This window comes from Mercenaria mercenaria, unplaced genomic scaffold (genome assembly GCF_021730395.1).
Source record: "Mercenaria mercenaria strain notata unplaced genomic scaffold, MADL_Memer_1 contig_994, whole genome shotgun sequence".
NCBI lineage: Eukaryota > Metazoa > Mollusca > Bivalvia > Venerida > Veneridae > Mercenaria > Mercenaria mercenaria.
In genome coordinates, this window is record NW_026463914.1 from 11,026 (window position 1) to 31,022 (window position 19,997).

The following is a 19,997-nucleotide window of genomic DNA, read 5'->3' on the forward strand; positions in this document are numbered from 1 at the left end:
TAATAGTTGATAAAAGAAATAAAATTATGCATATTTATAATATTATAAAAATGATAGTGGATTCTCATGAAGTGAACTGTTAAAGTGCAGATGAACTCAATCTCATTAAACTCTAAATCAATTTCCATTACAAGTTAAGTTATATGTTGAAAGTCGCGTCACGTCCTAATTCCGACATTTTGTCATTGAAACACAGTCGCCAAGCAGTGCCATGGAGAAACCACCGTGACTTACACATAGACTACAGACATCTATCTATCTAAAATAAAACAATAAAACATTTTTGGGTCTTTGCTCACGGCCTAATTAACTGATTTTAAGCATAAGTTAAAGTCAGTTATTGGTAACAAATTTCCTAAAGTTTAAAGGCGTATAAAATAAGACCAATCAACAATATATATTATTGTGCTAAGAGCGGTTTCTCTTTTTTTCAGTTAGAGAATGTGCAGTTAGATTAAGGCCTAATGGTAGACAAAAGTGTATTTTTCAGCATTAAACATCCGATATATTAGGGCGATATTTACTATTTCTTTCAACACTTACAAGGAAATACATATGTCAACGAAACAAGGAGAAAAAAACAACGCATTTCTGTTGTTAGGGAACTTAGTTTCCGTATATAAGTATATTCGTACATGGTCATTAGAGTGATAAGAACTAAAAAAGAAGAAATAGGGTGAAATAATTATAATTGTTTACAAGGTTATTATTGTGACCGGATTTGTAGCAGGTTAATTAATTGACTGGCCATGTTATTATTATTGGTGAAATTCTTTTCAACTGTGTGCGCGGTTTGGGCGTATATCTATAGTTACGTAACAAAAAATATAAAGATATAAAATAGAAACAACGTAGATTATTGTTGTAATTATTTTGTATTTTCACGCATAAGGTCAATCATTTTTAAAGATGGATGAATGAACTTTCGATCTGCATAAACAAATGATGGAAAGTTGAATATTTTTTACCGTATTTTACTTATATCGTTTAAAAGAAACACTCTACTGCACCTGTTAGGAAATGAAAGAAGTATATATAATTTTTGTATTCGGTAATTGGTACACTTATTGGAAGCATCCACTTAGCCTTTGATTGGTTGAACGATTCAAGAATCGCGCTTCCCGTTAAGTATAATTTGATTGTCCGTGATACAGTGTCAATGCCATTAACCCACGAGAATACATGGACATTAATCGCAATCTCTACTGTTATAAGGACTTTGCTTTCTCTAATATGTTTCCTTATTCAAAGGTCGTCACTCATTTATCTAAACTTGTTAATTTATTGAATTGATGAAACAAAAGGTCGTGGCATATGAAGATAAAACACGCCAAACAAGGGAAGTGAATACCGTTTTCGTTTTGGAAGTAAATTTAAATATTGCATAAACATAATCGATATATATTATAAATATAACGCCGAAATTTATTTTTGTCATTTAACTTTATACTATTGCTTACTTGAAACATAAATACTTTTATGGAGATAAAAGAAAATGCCTGATCATAAAATTAGAGGATTGGTGTTTGATTTCTAGATTTTCCTACATACATACACATGTCGAACTACTGACAAAGAGATGGGTAGGTTGAAGAATAATGCATGTGTTCTGTTGTTTATAACTGTGATAACTCTGCTAGGAGTGTTGATGTATTTTCATAAAAGAAAAATTCAGAAAGATAAGTTTCAACCTAACAATTTGAAATTCGAAATACAACATTTTTCTTCTGAGACCGATATTCATCAAACAGTTGCGATACTTGTTCAACAGAGAAATAACCTTTCACGTATATTGAATATTAAACGACAAAAATTAGGACAGATGGAATGCGAGGTAAGTACCAAACTTTAATTACGTTGGTGCTTTTAAACGAAAGTATCATGAGTAGCAACAATAATATGTAAAATATGTTAAACAAATCTTAGCCAGGGTAAATACTTAATTTTTCGCTTTTTGCTTATGTTGTATTTATTTCCTTTCATCGTGTGGTATAAAACTGAAATATTGTACGTCGAGTAAAATAGCCTTACGGTGCTATTAATATGACTTCTTCATTTAGATTAAAGTTGAGCGCTTGGGATAGGCTGACGTGCGCTTTGGAAAAACTGTAGTACACTCGAGATAAGTTGACGTTCGCTCGAGATAAGATATCGAGTGCTGAAATAATTCGTCGTGCGGCGTGCAGGTAGAGCTAAAATTAAATGGCAATCGTGATATTACATTGATAAACACATGTGTATAATCAGTGAAAACTCCGTCCCTTCAATTTGCATAGTCCGCTCCTTCACCCCCACCGCCTAACTTTGCCCTCATTTTCTCTGTACAAGTTATGTGTCCGTCCCCTGGCGCAATCAATGAGAGAAAGTAATGTATAAATAATAGGCTCAAAATTACTTATTATTTTACTTTTCCATAAAACATAAAACTTCATTCAATAGCTTAACAGTTAGAAGTTTTGAGCTTCATTTTTTACATTGATGCTATCATTTTTGGCCAATTTACTGTGCAGCAGGCAATGTGTTTTGCTCAACCACCTGGACAGCGTGGATAAAAAAATCTCTCTAGCGTTCAGTTTTCCATGTCATACAGCACCAATTGTTTGAGAAAGCCCCGTCGGAATAACACAATACCGTAGCACTATAATCTACAAGATAAATCAACCACCAACACTACGGACAGTAATATATAAGAAATCAGTTCCGTTGCTCTGTAAACAGACTATTTGTGCGTGATTACTTTTATTTATACACAAGAGGTTGCTTTTGTATGTATGCATTTGTTTATACATCTTTCAACTGCCACAATCAACTACTACCGATGCGCTACCAGAGCAGCCTTATACAGATTTTTCGTCGTTCTCCATTACCGCTACTGTTTTGCCACAAGTAAAAAAACGGGGTTGCCTATATCACTAAATGCAGGTTTTTATTTTTTATTTTTATTTTTTTATTATTTTTTTTTTTTTTGTTAAACTTTCGCAATTGAATGTATAAAATATACTTTATTTTTACGCTGTGTAACTGTTATGTAAAACAGTCGACATACTATGTAGTCATCTCAGTTGCTCAATTGTATGTTAAAGACATATGTTTACTAGGTTTATTGAGGAAAAATATAAAATGTAACTGGAGTAACTGACATGTAAAAGAAACACCGTTGCAATGGGAGCACTCGAAAATTCACATGTCTGTTTTTCCAGTATTTGTTGATTTGTCCCTAAAAATTTGAGTACTGTTTTGAATGTCAAAAATATGTCAAATTGACTTTTAAACAACAAACCTGCTATTGATATATTGTATCGTAATGCAGTTACAGGCAAATGTCTTTATCTAACTTCCTCTAAGAAAATAGTCTGAAATCGGCAAGTACATGAGGTATTGTGAATAAATGAATGCGCTTTTTACAATTTCCTTAATACAGGCAATATAGAGTATTAACAGCGATGACGCATGATTTCAACAAAAAATGGCAAATTTCGATGAAGATCAGTCTGGTCAGCCAAATATTGTTGTAAAGATGTCGGTACTATATAACATGAGATGATTAATAGTAATTAAAATTTAAGATTGATAAAGGACTGAAACAGACGCGTAATAGCTGTTATGTAGAATAATACTTTTTAAAAAGCGTTTACGTCAATGTGATATGTTGATTATCGCGACCAGAGTTTAAATTTTAGATTATTAAATAAAAATACGCAATTTTGATGAAATATTAAAACAAAATTTGAGGTATCATGAATGCCATTTACAATTACAACTGACAAGGATACGGAGATGTAAAGATACAACTACATTGGAAAATCGTTAATCCAAACATGTTCAACATCGTTATAAACTAGGATAATGCCAAGAGCCTATATAGAAAAACCTTTAATGATACGTGTGTGTATCTTATTTGAAATGAACTTCAAAGAATAACATCAAAAGTAAATCGCTTAGCTTAGTATTGAGCAAATAATGCTTGGAAAGGCACCTAAGGTTTCCTCCACCATTAAAGCTGGAATGTCGCCATATGACCTAAAATTATGTCGGTGCGAGGTTAAACCCAACAACTAAAAAAAAAAAAAAAAAAAAAAAAAAAAACGAGTAACGATATTTCTCTTTGAAAACTCATCATCCTGATGCGATTTCGGCATTCACCAATTAATCATTGAAAAGCAATTAAATTTGTGCCCAAAAGATGCCGAAATAGCATTAGCGTTGTCGTTACCTTACAGATATTGCCAGTTGTCATTACATCAAACAGGTATTATACCTGCAATTGGACATCATGTGAAGTCGAAATATATATGACAATATGTCTATGTTAAGTAAAAATGTATTATCAAAATAAGGTAAGAATAGAATAAAGTGTAATACCAGTATTAAAATGTTTTATACGTATGTATGTTTAGGACAAGCAATTATTTTTTTTTTATAATTAAATTGTCTCGTGCGCACGACATCTTGAGCGATCAACATCTTATCTCGTGCACTAAACATCTTATCTTGAGCGAACGATATCTTGTGCGTGCAACATCTTATCTCGAACGATCAACATCTTATCTCGTGCGTACGACATCTTGTATCGAGTGATCAACATCTTACCTCGTGCGCAAGACAATTTTTCTAGAGCGATCAACATCTTATCTAGTGCGAACAACATCTTATCTTGAGCGATCAACATCTTATCTCGTGCGCATGACATCATATCTCGAGCGATCAACATCTTATCTCGTGCGCACGACATTTTATCTTGAGCGATCAACATCTTATCTCGAGCGCACGGAATCTTATTCATATATATTATGGCCCTTTGTTTGTGTATTTAGGTCATCAATACAACACACGGACAAGTTGTTAATTAGGGTCCCGCCTATTCCGACGTTATTTAAACTTCCCACAAGTACATGTACAAGTTTATCACATCATTTGGGAGAGCAGTTCAAATAACTGGTCATACTATTTTAAAAATTAAATTAACATAACAAATGATGCTTTCTGCACGTAAGAATAGCAACAAATTGCAGTTCGACTGATAAATGTGCAGAAATTAAAAAAAAGAACGGTGGCAGTCGTATGTTTTTACTAATGATCTGAATTCACACAAAGACCTTAAGTACCATTTAAAGGTATTCATTTACTGTTTGGAAATTATCTAGCTGGAGATACGGTTGTTGTAAATCCACCTGGTACTGACACACCTTGTTTTGGATTAAAATCCATATCCAGTTGAGCATTCTTTACCTTAACCCTTCTTGTGCAGTTACCCTTTCTATGGCTAAGAAATCAATAGGAGATATCCTATCGATAACATTTTCGCTCATTAATGGATTTTCAAAATTCATTTTTTTGAAATACTTACAATTCTTATATTTTCGTACTAAAATATGTTTTTAGATGAATTACAGTTTTAAATGACATATAATTTTAAATGCGGCGTAGTGATGTTCAACACTTTCTAGAAAAAGAGTGTAAGCTAAGTCTTCATAACTTATGTTAGACATAAATTTGTCTGTTCAACAAACAGACTGACAACTTCTCTGACCATTCTCTTCTCAATAACGATGGACATATCTCGCGGTCAATGACAAAGCTTATTCAGGAACAAAACATGAGAGATTTCATAATTTTTCAAAAAGGTGTTCGTAATGAAGAAGCTTCACAGGTCCCCAGTCTGTTATTTTTTTTAAACATGGGATTTGATGAGACAATTGCGTGCCCCAGAGATGTCCCTACTGATAACGGCTGGACAATTAATTACGAGATAGTGGTTCAAAAGTTATATCGTCAGGAAAATCTTTCTCTGGCTCAAAACCCCCATGTCAGATCAATGCGGATCAAATAAACATATCATAAAGTCTAAAATAAAAAATTTACTGGCCTTATTCAAAATCTGAGTCTCGATATTTTAGGTCTTGTCACACACGTCAGATCGTAGGTAAACCTACGCAGAAAGTACACAAGATACATATTCAGCCAATACCCGCATTTGAAAATCCTTTCAAAGTTGACTGTGTTGGTCCCTAGTCTATAACCAAATTAAGGCACTAGTATCTTTTGACGTTAATGTGTGTTTCAAAAAGATTTCTTTGAGAAGCAGTCAAACTTGTCTGTAAAGGCCACCCTTGGAAGAGCCAAAATGTGATCTTTTTTGGGAGATGGTCATTATGTACAGGTAAAAATACACAGTAAATGTTAAAATTAGATAAAAAAACATGTGGTGTTTAGAGCCAGGTGGTCTCTGTCCAGAGGTGTCTTTAACACAGTTTTGACAGTATTCTGTTTAAGAAACATTAAAGTTAAATCGATTTTTAAAGCTTCAACAAAATTGTCACAACTACTGGTCTCGCAAGATCTGTACTGTCAGATTTTATGTCTAACATATTTCAACAAGTATTACACAGCTTAAGCATGAAACAATGTTAGCCTATCATCCGGAAAGTGCCTTCGAAATATTTCACTAAAACATTAGAATAATGATCATAACATATTGTTTTGATACAAAGAAGGACTGGAATGAAAGTTTTTTTTTTGTCATTTGCAGTCAGAGAAGTTGTACAAGTATAACTGGATTTCACTCCATTAGTGTTTGGTTACATTGTAAATGGACCTCTAAAATTACTTAAAGAGAAATTTTATTCAGAAAATGACTTGTTGAAATTCCTTTCCATATGATTCTGATTACAGAACTAAGTTAACAAAAGCTTGTGAATCGGCACTTCAAATTTGCAATCAGCTCAACACAAAATGAAATCAAGATATGAAGAATAAACTTGTAGGGCAGGTGATAGAGCACTTTTACCTATCCCTGGTAAACGATATCATTACCCTTATACCGTTGACAAGAAGTCAAGTGATCTGAACTACATTTTAAACTCTCCTGGGAGGCGCAAGCAAAAGCTTCTGTATCATAAATGTTTGGTAAAGAAACACATTTATAGAAATAACTCTGAGCAAGTGTTAGTTTCACTGTGATATTGAACAAGACCACAAAACTGTCCGTGGTCGAACCTTTTTTGACAATTCAGATTCACGATGAAAAACTTTAATAATTGGAACCTCAACAAAGAGAACAGCTAAAACAACTTATCAGTGAATAGAAACATTTGTTTCCAGATGTACCTTCTAGAAGTTTGTTTGTTTGTTTTAAGAACTCCTGTATAATATGTAAAGGATACAAGAAGAAAACGATTTGATATTTAAAATATTGGACTGTCCGACGCCTATTGGATCATTTAAGGCTTATATCTTACTTTAGCATTGATTTTATGACACAACCAATAAAGAAGTACGTATAAACAATCGACGTAAACTATTTATAAATTAATTAGTTTCTATTTCCTTTACCGCATTTACAGTAGAGGTTATAAGACTGAAAATCGGCTCGAATTGTACTATTTAGAAGAGTTTTGATCTTTATCTGATACAATACTATTATTTATCTCTACCAACCCTTTTTTGGTAAATAATAAGGGTCAGAGCTATGCCCCTTGAAATCATTTATCAAAGGCATTGGTACAAAAAAACACTCACTATATACTTATTTATAAAATACAAATGTCCCATCATTTTATCAGAAATGTATGTCGGAGGAAATTATTAAACAGTCTGGTGCTAAGAAATTAAATAGACGTCCATATGTGAGAGTTACGGCCCTTGAATTTGTAAAATTATAGAAACAATTGGAAAACACTTATATAGCTGTACATTAAAGTTTGATTTTTAAATAGTTTTGTTCGGCTATCTTTCCGGAAACGATGTTACAAGTAACAAAAGACATGCTTATTGGTTGCGAAACCCTATTTTTATGCCCCCTATTCTAAGACTGAGGGTGTATTGTTTTGCAGAAGTCGACCGGTCTGTTTGTCGCTCTTTTGATATGTTGACCAAAATCGGTTTCCGGATAGTAACTCAAGAACGCTTAGATCTAGGATCATGAAACTTTAAATGAGAGTTGGCCTTAACCAGCAAATTACTCTTATTGAGTTTTAGGTCTGTAGGTTAAAGGTAAAGGTCACTGTGACCGGGAACAATTAAAAAGTTGCTGGACGATACTTGAAAACGCTTGGACCAAGAATCACCAAACTTAATAGAAAGGTTGAACATGATCAGCAGATGGTCCTTACTGATTTTCAGGTCAGTAGGGCAAAGGTTAAGGACACATTGACAAAAACAGTTCAACGGTTTCCAGATAATAACTCAAGAATGCTTAGGCATAGAATCATGAAAGTAAATAAAGAGGTTAGACATGACCAGCAGATGACCTCTGTCAATTCTGAGATAAGTAGGTCAAAGGTCAAGATCACAGTGACCCGGAACAATGAAACAGTTTCTTGAGGATAACTTGAAAACGCTTAGATCTAGAATCACAAAACTTAATAGATAGATTAATTATGACCAGGGGATGACTCCTGTTGATTTTAAGGTCAGTAGGTCAAAGGTGAAGGTCACACTGACAAAGAACAGGTCTACTGTTTCCAGATGATAACTTAAGAATGCTTAGGCATAGGATCATGAAAGTTGAGGAGTTTTGTCATGACAAGCAATTAATCTCTGTCAATTTTGTTATCAGCGGGTCAAAGGTCAAGATCACATTGATCCAGAACAGTCAAACGATTTCTCTACACTAACTGGAGAACGCCTAGGCCTAGAATCACGAAACTTTATGGGATGGTTGGTCGTGACAGGAAGATGACTCCTATTAATTTTGAGACCAGTAGGTCAAAGGTCAATGATACAGCGTTCTGGAACAGTTGAACCGTTTCTGGATGATAACTTGAGAACGCTTAGGCCTAGAATCATGAAGTTCACGAACTTGATAGGCTGGCTGATCATGACTAGAAGATGACCCCTGTTGATTTTGAGATCAGTAGGTCAAAGTTAAAAGGTAACATTGACCAAGAACAGTAAAACATATTTTGTCAAATAACTTGAGAATGCTTTGGTCTAGAATCAGCTTTGATCTAGAGGTCATTTATAAATACCCTTAATTATTGATTTGAGGTCAGTACGTCAAACATCCAGTACGCAATGACCAAATAGTTTCTGTTGTTACTGAATGTATCAAGGGGTGGAAGAGGCATTTCGTGTTCTACGAGCTCTTCAATATTTCAGACTGTCCGTCTCTATACACTGTCGTTAGGCTGTCATTGTCCGACACATTTATCATACTCTTGAATTCATCAACGTTATTTCAGTTTTCTTTTCTTTCAGATATATTCAACAGTTTGTTCTCAGGGTCAAGAACAATTTTAAACCTTCATATCAAGATCAGATATGAATAAAGGGCAATAAATCATATAAACATAATTATTAGCCATAAGCATTACAAAAACTTTACGATATCCCCTTTATGTAAACTTACCGTTTGCAGGACATTATTCTAATAAGATTTAGCCGATAAACAAAACAATGTTACCCCCGTGACATTTGAAATTCAAGTTAATCAGGGGTCAAAGGCAATAATAAAAAATCTGTAGTATATCCGCTAACGCAAAGTCTAAATTTTCTTCTTATCGAAGAACATGTCGAAAACTTCGTCTCCATCAATGCAAATATTGCGCCAAATGTAAAACTTGTCAATGAGAATCAACATAACTAGTTGTTAGGTGATTAGAGGGTCATTAGAGTTATTGCCCTTGCATTTATTCACATTTTCATGTTCTTTATATTTTATCGACACTTACTGGTCATCGTGGCCCAATGATTAAAACTTCGAAGGGGAATGTTTGTCATGGGACTCGTTCCGAAAAGGCCTGTTCGTGAGCCGCGAGCTAGGTAAATGAATGGTTAGCGACCTCTATCCGCCTGACCCCTGGGAAAGTTGTAGGGGTTGGGAGGTAATTGGTACACACAATAAAGGTGTCTCATACACCAAATTGGCTGGCCCTTTTAAAAGGCTGGACATTATAATAAGCAATACCTTTACCCTTATCTTTTTTTTAAAAAAAGACAAGATTCAAACATTGGCAAAACATTGCTGAGAAAATGTTAACTGATATAGATTCATATTCTTTTTATTTTAAACTTGGCTTTTTGTATTCAGCCCGTTAATTAACTTCATTTTGTCGATGATAACACCTGAAACTCGTATTAAGATATTCTGAGATATACGTAATGATTTCAATATGTCGTAAGGTGTAAATGCTGCCGTTGATTTATCTATATAATGGTGGCTAATTCAGAATATTTTGTGATATTGCATCGGCTTACACGCGGTTTATGCAACACGTTTCTTTGTCTCGTCCATAACAAAATTTTGAAAGTGTGCGTGATTTTTTTTGGTATGCGCGCAAACGAGACAAAACGAAACTGATAAAGATGCATAGAACGCAACATAAAGACACATTTATTTTCTTACTTAACAGAGAGCTCGAGTAAGGAAAACTTTCATACATTTGATGGATTCTCTAAAACTGTTGGCGAGAAAGTGTTTTCTTTGCAGTGAACAGAGAACGGCCGGTAAGAGACCTGTATTGGTTCTTCCAAGGAAAGACGGCTTTGCGTGTATCGGTGCTATATATCGAACACGTTTAAAGAACCAGACTGTCTATTCGCAAAGAGCAAGCCAAAGTTAACCGGACAAGCCTGTATCTAAAAGGGATTTCTCTCTCTCTCTGTTCATGGGGCTTTTTCTCACTGTGGTCATCTGGTCAGATCGCTCTGTGTCTGTACTAGTAGATAGTACAGACGATGAATTTCGCGCGCTGCCATGCTGCGTTGTGCTAAGTAAAGCGTTTTTGAACATGTTCATCATGAACAAGGCGTTATATAAATGTGGTATAACAATAATGATAATAATAAAACATCATCCATTTGCTCAAACTTACCTATCAATTAAAAAGCTTCCAACTAGTTGGAAAAAAAATGATAACATTTTTAAAGAAATATTCTAGAATGAAAATGGCAAAGAATGTCACAAACGCGACGAACTGCAAATAAGGTCACGGTGTAATCGGCTATCCAGGGACATTTCTAGCTAATTACTACCTTCGTACCTGTTCAAAATGGCAAAGGTTTAATTTTTCTTTATAGGTTAGAATGTACTGAATGTATCCGCTACTAATTTCAATGTAAAGTGTCAGCATATCCAGCCTCTCATTTCTTGCAAGATAGCCCTTATCTTGAAGGTATGTCTATGGGCAATCAATAAATAACAAAACGTATTAGGTTTTCCATAATGCGGTGAAACCATGGTCACCTGACTGAGATACATGATAAAACAATAATATTGCGCAGGAAGACATCAGCAGGTACCTACATTCATTTTCATTCTTCCCAACAGGTTCTACACAAACATAGAACAACAAAACGTTGCGTAGCTTTAAATGATCCACGGACATTCATCTTTAAAGTATCAGTACAGCTTATATCTGGCATGGAAATTACATTTACTAGGCGGGAATACAGCAATATATACTGGCATATGGACTACTTTCGGTGTGACCACAGAGGAAGAATCGGCGAATTACTACCTTTGTTCCTTAAAGTATCATTACAGCTTATATCAGGCATGGAAATTACATTAACTAGGCGGGAATATAGCACTATATACTGGCATATGGACTACTTTCTGTGTGACAACAGAGACCACAGAGAAAGAATCAGCGAATTCTACCTTTGTTCCTTTTTTGAACACTTTCTCAAGAATATCGGCTTTCCTTTGGGTAGTAAATAGCTTCCTTGTAACAAAGTCGTAAAGTTCGCTTTGCCTTATTTCATATGAACGTCTTACTGGCTATCATCTGCTTCTTTTTATAGTATTTGTTTTCTATATTACAAATGAATATGTGCATACTAGCAATGAATACAATTAGACACGGCCCAGTGGTTTTTGTCATAAGCTTCTGAATGATATTGTCAAGTTTCAGATCAATCTACTTATTCTATATTTGTGTCAGTTCTAGTTGACACGACTCCATCCTGGCTCTTTACCTGAATTGTTACAAAATAAGTCAATGTGTACATGTTTTACATGCAAAATTGCTTAAATCAATAAAGTTCGAGACGCTCAAGTAATTTTGCAAAATGCACCAAACAAATATATGTATCGCGTCGGCATTTTAAAAGACAAATATTTGTACAAAAAAATTTTAGAGTTAAATAAAATATAAAAAAAAGTTATGACAAGTACAATGGAAATCTCCACTGGTAAAGTTTCATGAAAATCGGCTTATTGCGTTAAATTATTCATGCAGCGATGGGTTCTACATCAGAAATAAATAATATTATGATATAATACGCAAGAATCACACACTCATCTAAAAAGTGCACAATATTTTGGCTTATAGCCTACATTATTACATACCTAAAATTATTTTTTCATTGGGTGTCAATGGACCTCTATCGTGCAATATTTTTCCATATCATGACCTGGAACGCTTTCATATCGGACGTGGAATGTTTTATTAACGTTGTAATGGAAAGAATCGCGTGACGTTCATGGCTTCCACGCGCACGTTGCGACAATAAGTTGACGTCATTTTTGCGGAAAATATTAATGCGTGTCAGTTTGTTTATTGCATTTTCCGAGAAATTGTTTTCGTGTTATTCCTATCTTTCGTTACAGAACGATAATTTAGATATAAAGTTATCATTTGATAGTGGATATGTAATAAAAAGGTTATCAACTTTGTATGTGGATATATGCACTCGTTCGTTCGGGGATAATACTGTGCTCATAAAGTCGCGCACTATTACTGCTGCTAAACTTGTGCATATATCCACATACAAAGTTAATAACCTATAACTATTAATAACAGTTGATGTATGGTTATGAAATACGCTGTAGATCCTCATCTCCATTTTACACAAATTTTTCACATAATGCACGATAGCGCTTTCCTCGGGTTTCTCGCCTTTGTAATATTAGACTTTGGTTAGCCCGGGATTCTGGTGATGCTATTAGTTGTGTTAAAGACCAAACACGACCTATTTACCTACATGTATACCCATAAAAATCTTCAGGAAAACCATTCTTATAATACAGGTAATATATAGCTATACTACAAGTTTTCAGGAGACAGATTTAGGCCCTTCCTGAATAAATGTGTTTTGATAACTTCATGTGCAAACTTATTCAGTCGATCTCTTATGATAAAATCGCAGACCAAATCGCTGTATTGAAAAAAAAAACAAAAAAAAAAAAACAACACCATAATGCCTGTTTAAAATCTCCATATTCAGGGCTTAAAATAATACGACACGCTCGTTTCTGTAATAGTATTATTTTTTTGTATATTTAAAACTGTTGTTTCCTCATAAGATAGATTCAAGGTCTGAATGTGGATGTATGTAAGCTTTGTTTTTAAATGATAAATGAAACTGTGTCGACATAGCTTTGTTATCGCGCGGCTGATGACGAATTAAGTTAAACACTTTCAGTGTGATGTAAAGTTTTAATGAATATATTTGATCAGTAATTTTGAGTAATTACGAAGACTATCATAGATTAAGCATTTGCATTAAGTTAAAACATTTATTGAATACTTTACTTGCACATGGTATTTTCACATAATCTAATAATTAGAGCATAGACAACTACTTGTACTGGCATTGATATGTACTTAATTTTCGTCAAACTCATTCCTTTCCTTGCAGGCACTTAATTAAAGCAGATATTGGCTACATACCTTTCCATTTTATTTTATGCATTTCAAGAAGGATTTCTACAGAGACGAATAGTTAGGTTTTTATCGGAAATAGTTTTTCTCAATATTGTTTATTTGATTGTTTTGTTCACTTTTTTCTCAATTACCCTGTTCCAAAATATTATATAAAATCGACCGACAGGGTTGTCATTAATAATCAAGTTATGTAATCCTGTAATTAATACAGCTACAAGAATAAAATGTGAAATTTCCTCTTTGAGGTGCATAATGTATGGTGGTATGTTTAGGACATGCAATTATTTTTTTAGAATTAAATTATCTCGAGCGATCAATATATTATCTCGTGAGCACGACATCTTATCTTGAGCGATCAACATATTATCTTGAGCGATCAACATGTTATCTCGAGCGATCAACATCTTATCTCGAGCGATCAACATATTATCTTGAGCGATCAACATCTTATTTCGAGCGATCAACATCTTATTTTGTGCGCACGACATCTTATCTCGAGCGATCAACATCTTGTCTCGTGCGCACGACATCTTATCTCGAGCGATCAACATATCATCTTGAGCGACCAACATGTTATCTTGAGCGATCAACATATTATCTTGAGCGATCAATATCTTATCTTGAGCGATCAACATGTAATCTCAAGCGATCAGCATATTATCTTGAGCGGTCAACATCTTATCCAGAGCGATCAACATTTTATCTTGAGCGATCAACTTATTATCTTGAGCGATCAACATCTTATCTCGAGCGATCAACATCTTATTTCGTGCGCACGACATGTTATCTTGAGCGATCAACATATTATATTGAGCGATCAACATCTTATCTGGAGCGATCAACATCTTATCTCGTGCGCACGACATCTTATCTTGAGCGATCAACATCTTATCTCGAGCGATCAACATATTATCTTGAGCGATCAACATATTATCTCGAGCGATCAACATCTTATCTTGAGCGATCAACGTATTATCTTGAGCGATCAACATATTATCTTGAGCGATCAACATCTTATATCGAGCGATTAACATATTATCTTGAGCGATCAAAATCTTATCTTGAGGGATCAACATATTATCTTGAGCGATCAACATCTTATATCGAGCGATCAACATATTATCTTGAGCGATCAACATATTATCTTGAGCGATCAACATCTAATCTCGAGCGATCAACATCTTATTTCGTGCGCACGACATCTTATCTTGAGCGATCAACATCTTATCTCGAGCGATCAACATAATATCTTGAGCGATCAACATCTTATCTCGAACGATCAACATATTATCTTGAGCGATCAATATCTTATCTCGAGCAATCAATATTATCTTGAGCGATCAACATCTTATCTCGAGCAATCAACATATTATCTTGAGCGATCAACATCTTATCTTGTGCGATCAACATCTTATCTCGAGCGATCAACATCTTATTTCGTGCGCACGACATCTTATCTTGAGCGATCAACATCTTATCTCGAGCGATCAACATAATATCTTGAGCGATCAACATCTTATCTCGAACGATCAACATATTATCTTGAGCGATCAACATCTTATCTCGAGCAATCAATATTATCTTGAGCGATCAACATCTTATATCGAGCGATCAACATATTATCTTGAGCGATCAACATATTATCTTGAGCGATCAACATCTAATCTCGAGCGATCAACATCTTATTTCGTGCGCACGACATCTTATCTTGAGCGATCAACATCTTATCTCGAGCGATCAACATAATATCTTGAGCGATCAACATCTTATCTCGAACGATCAACATATTATCTTGAGCGATCAACATCTTATCTCGAGCAATCAATATTATCTTGAGCGATCAACATCTTATCTCGAGCGATCAACATATTATCTTGAGCGATCAACATAATATCTTGAGCGATCAACATCTTATCTCGAACGATCAACATATTATCTTGAGCGATCAACATCTTATCTCGAGCAATCAATATTATCTTGAGCGATCAACATCTTATCTCGAGCGATCAACATATTATCTTGAGCGATCAACATCTTATCTTGTGCGATCAACATCTTATCTCGAGCGCACAACATCTTATTTATATATATTAAGGCCCTTTGTGTGTGCATTTAGGTCATCAGTAAAACATACGGACAAGTTGTTAATTAGGGTCCCGCCTATTCCGCTGTTATTTAAACTTCCCACAAGTACATGTACAAGTTTATCACATCAATTTGGAAAGCAATGCATACAATTGGTCATCCTATCTTCAAAATCAAATGAACATAACCAATGATGCATACTGCATGTTAGAACAGCAACAAATTTCAGTTCGACTGATAAATTCGCGCAGAAAAGTTGCATGTATGAATTAAGGGAAAACAAGGAAAATCGTTTAATATATGGGCGAAGTATGGAAGCCCTGGAGGGACAATTGATTTCCGTACTTTTGATCGCTCAAGATAAGATGTCGTGCGCACGAAATCAGATGTTGATCGCTCAAGATAATATGTTGATCGCTCAAGATAATATGTTGATCGCTCGAGATAAGATGTTGATCGCTGAAGATAATATGTCGATCGCTCAAGATAATATGTTGATCGCTCGAGAAAAGATGTTGATCGCTCAAGATAAGATGTCGTGCGCACGAAATAAGATGTTGATCGCTCAAAATAATATGTTGATCGCTCGAGATAAGATGTTGATCGCTCAAGATAATATGTTGATCGCTCAAGATAATATGTTGATCGCTCGAGATAAGATGTTGTTCGCTCAAGATAAGATGTCGTGCGCACGAGATAAGATGTTGATCGCTCAAGATAAGATGTCATGCGCACGAAATAAGATGTTGATCGCTCAAGATAGTATGTTGATCGCTCGAGATAAGATGTTGATCGCTCAAGATAAGATGTCGTGCGCACGAGATAAGATGTTGATCGCTCAAGATAATATGTCGTGCGCACGAGATAAGATGTTGATCGCTCAAGATAATTTAATCCTAAAAAAATAATTGCATTTCCTAAACATACCACCGTAATAATGACACTATTTATGGAGAAAGAATATTGGATTGTTACATTGGTCTTTTACATTTTCAAGTATAGTTTAGTACATTGTAACTATATAGTACAACTATAATTACCAGAGTCTGAATGCTGAATGTGGCTCTCAGTTTAAACAATTGCATCTAGAAACCAGACCAAATATTTTACCAAATTTTATTTTCGTACACATTTCCATAGGTCTTTCTTATTTACATTTCCACTTTTAGGCATATAATTGCGCATTTTACAAGTATATTTCAAATTCGAGTGTTGAGTGAAAGTATGAGGATTTTATACTGCAATTTTATTCTAAAATGATATTCATAAGAACTCGCTTAATTATAAAGATACAAAATGTACCGTCATAATGTTATAAAAAGGAATACCAACTAACATTGCATTATTAACACGGACATGGACTCAAATGTCTACCAGTCGGTGTGATTCAAATTCTAAGGTTGAACCGGTCCCGCTCATACTCAAAAATGTGCGTCGACTTATGATCTAGTATCAAATTTTATTTAACTTAAACATCGTATATACGGAATATTTGCATACAACGCACACAACATTTACGATTTGATATTGACCAGCGTATACATATAGCAATCTCATAATTAATTAATTTTGTTTGTTTGTTTTGGGTTTAACGCCGTTTTTCATCAGTATTTCAGTCATGTAACGGCGGGCAGTTAACCTAACCAGTGTTCCTGGATTCTGTACCAGTACAAACCTGTTCTCCGCAAGTAACTGCCAACTTCCCCACAAGAATCAGAGGTGGAGGACTAATGATTTCAGACACAATGTCGTTTATCAAATAGTCACGGAGAACATACGCCCTGCCCGAGGATCGAACTCACGACCCTGCGATCCGTAGACCAACGCTCTTACCTACTGAGCTAAGCGGGCGGGCATATAATTAATTAATACATGTAAAGTTAATCATAGGTAACATCATGCTATTTTCATGAAATGCATTCATAATGAATTGAACTATAACCAACTTGGTGTTTGCATTTTGTTTCAGTAGTTACATGTATATACTAATGAAGAATTAAGTTTTACTGACAGGGACTACACTACCTCACAGAATTAATAGCGAGAATGGCATTACAAAGAAAATAATACCTCAAAAGCAAAAAGCATCGTTTCCACAGTATCATTTTTATCTTGAAAAAAAGAATGTACAGATAAAACAAAGCTAAACCATAAAACACATGTGATGATGATTAAATATGCAAGATAAATAAATCTGGCTGACCACTAACTGAGTATCCAACTTGCTAATGACTATTAATTAATTGACATGCTGGGGTGCTAATATGATTCCCTGGTAAATGAACATCCCCCTTTAAGAAAATAATAAATATCAAGAGGTTGAAGCGACGTGTAAAAATACATTGTAAATTGAATGGGTGATGTACAAAGTAAACTGTTAAATTAAATCAAATAGTTTTTCCGAGATAGTGAAAAAAAGCATTTGTCATATTGGCTTGTTTTATTACATTATATCCGTTATTACTTTGGTCTCAGACCATGGAATGACTTGGTACATGTGGCTATATTTAATGTTTACTTTGCCTTGAACTCAGCTGCAGTATCATTTTTTTATTCTGATGCGTTCTTTACATAAAACGTTTAATTAATGCATGTTGTAATCTGGAAGCGTTCTTTTGAATGCGTTAATGGACGGAGTAAACTGGAAAAAGTAAAAGTACGTCATTTTGCGAAACGTTTTTACACCGACAAGACAATACACGAATAAATCCTTCCTTTTGAATTTTAAAGAAAAGTGTAAGAAATATTGTTATCGCTAACTGTAAATAAAACAATACATCGCAGGACAACGGAATATGATCCTTCAGGAATACAAGTTAGTTTTAGAGGTTTTTCGTTTAGGTAATTAACAAACTCAATCATATGTAATAATAATGATAATAATAATAATAATTACGCATTTTTGCGTTATAGCAATATTTGCTATTTCGCTAATAGGCTATGTCGATAATATGCGGCTCCGATATTCTTTAGATCTTGTAAACAACAGATCTGTCACTGATTCGTTTTTTAGACTATACCTTAAAGATAAATGTCACATATAATTCAAGATCAAGCCTGGTTACATATGATTTTTGATTCATTTATCCGTTTTAAACTTGATTCTCAGTCAGTACACGAGGTTTAAAGAAATTCTGACCGTATTTTGCCCTGTATACATATTTGCAACTGTGGCATATACCCTTAATCACTTTACAGTACTACGGAAAAATCGTTTATAAGTACCGTAGTAAACTTTTGCAAAAAATAACAAAAAATATAATGAAAATGACTACCATAGTGTAGCTTCTGTTTTAATCAACATTTACGTCGTAGTTAAATTGTAGTATATCTTAGGAGTTTTCTTCTTTGTTCAGATATATTTTCACTACAAACCTGCATTAACCCACTAGGGAAAGAGGCAACTAAATTGTTCTGGTAGGCATCTGTCGTCTCTTGTAGCCCTTTAAAAAACAGAAGCGGTAATAGAGAACGGCGTCAGTATTGATTGATGCAGTATAAGGATACTCATTCATTGCGAAATGTGGTGTAAATAAACAAGTTGACAAATTATGAATAAACACTGACAAGATATCAAGGTGATAGTCGGAAGGCCCTCTGCGTACTTTGTCTATAAGGAAATGAGTACATTCGGTGGTGCCGTTAATCTCATAACATAAGGCATGTCAGAGGTCACGTTTAAACCTATTTGTTTCCATTGTGTAAAGCAGTATGCAATATTGAACTACAAAAAGGCTAACGGTGAAGCAAATGGCGGTTTATAAGCTAAAGTAAGAAATAGTTTACAGCAAACCCGAGCTTTCACTCTAAATATATAAGCTGGGCTGATATAGTTGAGTTTAATATAAATTATATGAAACGACCTAGATCCAACCGGGTGTATATGGCTGTAGTGTTCAAATACTGTTTTTCTATAAATAATTTCGATTCTAATATATCTTTTATGTGATGCGCCAAAGGTAGGTCGCGAAGCTACTTTTTATATATGTTACTCTGCACAGCAAAGGGCTTGGTTCACTGATAGGTTAAAATGGCACAACATCAAATGTTGTTGAAATATTATTAAAATGAATGATCAACAACTCAGAATGCAAAATCTCATATTATAATTCATTTGAAATTCTGCTGTTGCCATGGCAACCGATTGATTTTCTTTATGGAAACACGAACATCTCTTATAACAATTACATCAAAACGTATAATTAACATTAACATATGCTAAGATATAACCCTAAGCAACGCCTATAATTTGAGGCTAAAAAAAAGGGTTGCCATGGAAACGGAGATAAAAATGAGAATATT

The 19,997-nt window shown here is 34.5% G+C and overlaps 1 protein-coding gene across 1 annotated transcript in view; it reads left to right on the top strand.

Moving 5' to 3' along the window:
• The first annotated feature begins 478 nt into the window (after window positions 1–478).
• Window positions 479–19,997, top strand: part of LOC128555063 (uncharacterized) — a 50,784-nt gene continuing 31,265 nt past the window's right edge. Inside the window, exon 1 of the mRNA XM_053536417.1 lies at window positions 479–1,834. Coding sequence (XP_053392392.1) covers window positions 1,580–1,834 — 255 coding nt within the window. The 5' untranslated portion in view covers window positions 479–1,579. The remainder of the gene's footprint in view (window positions 1,835–19,997) is intronic.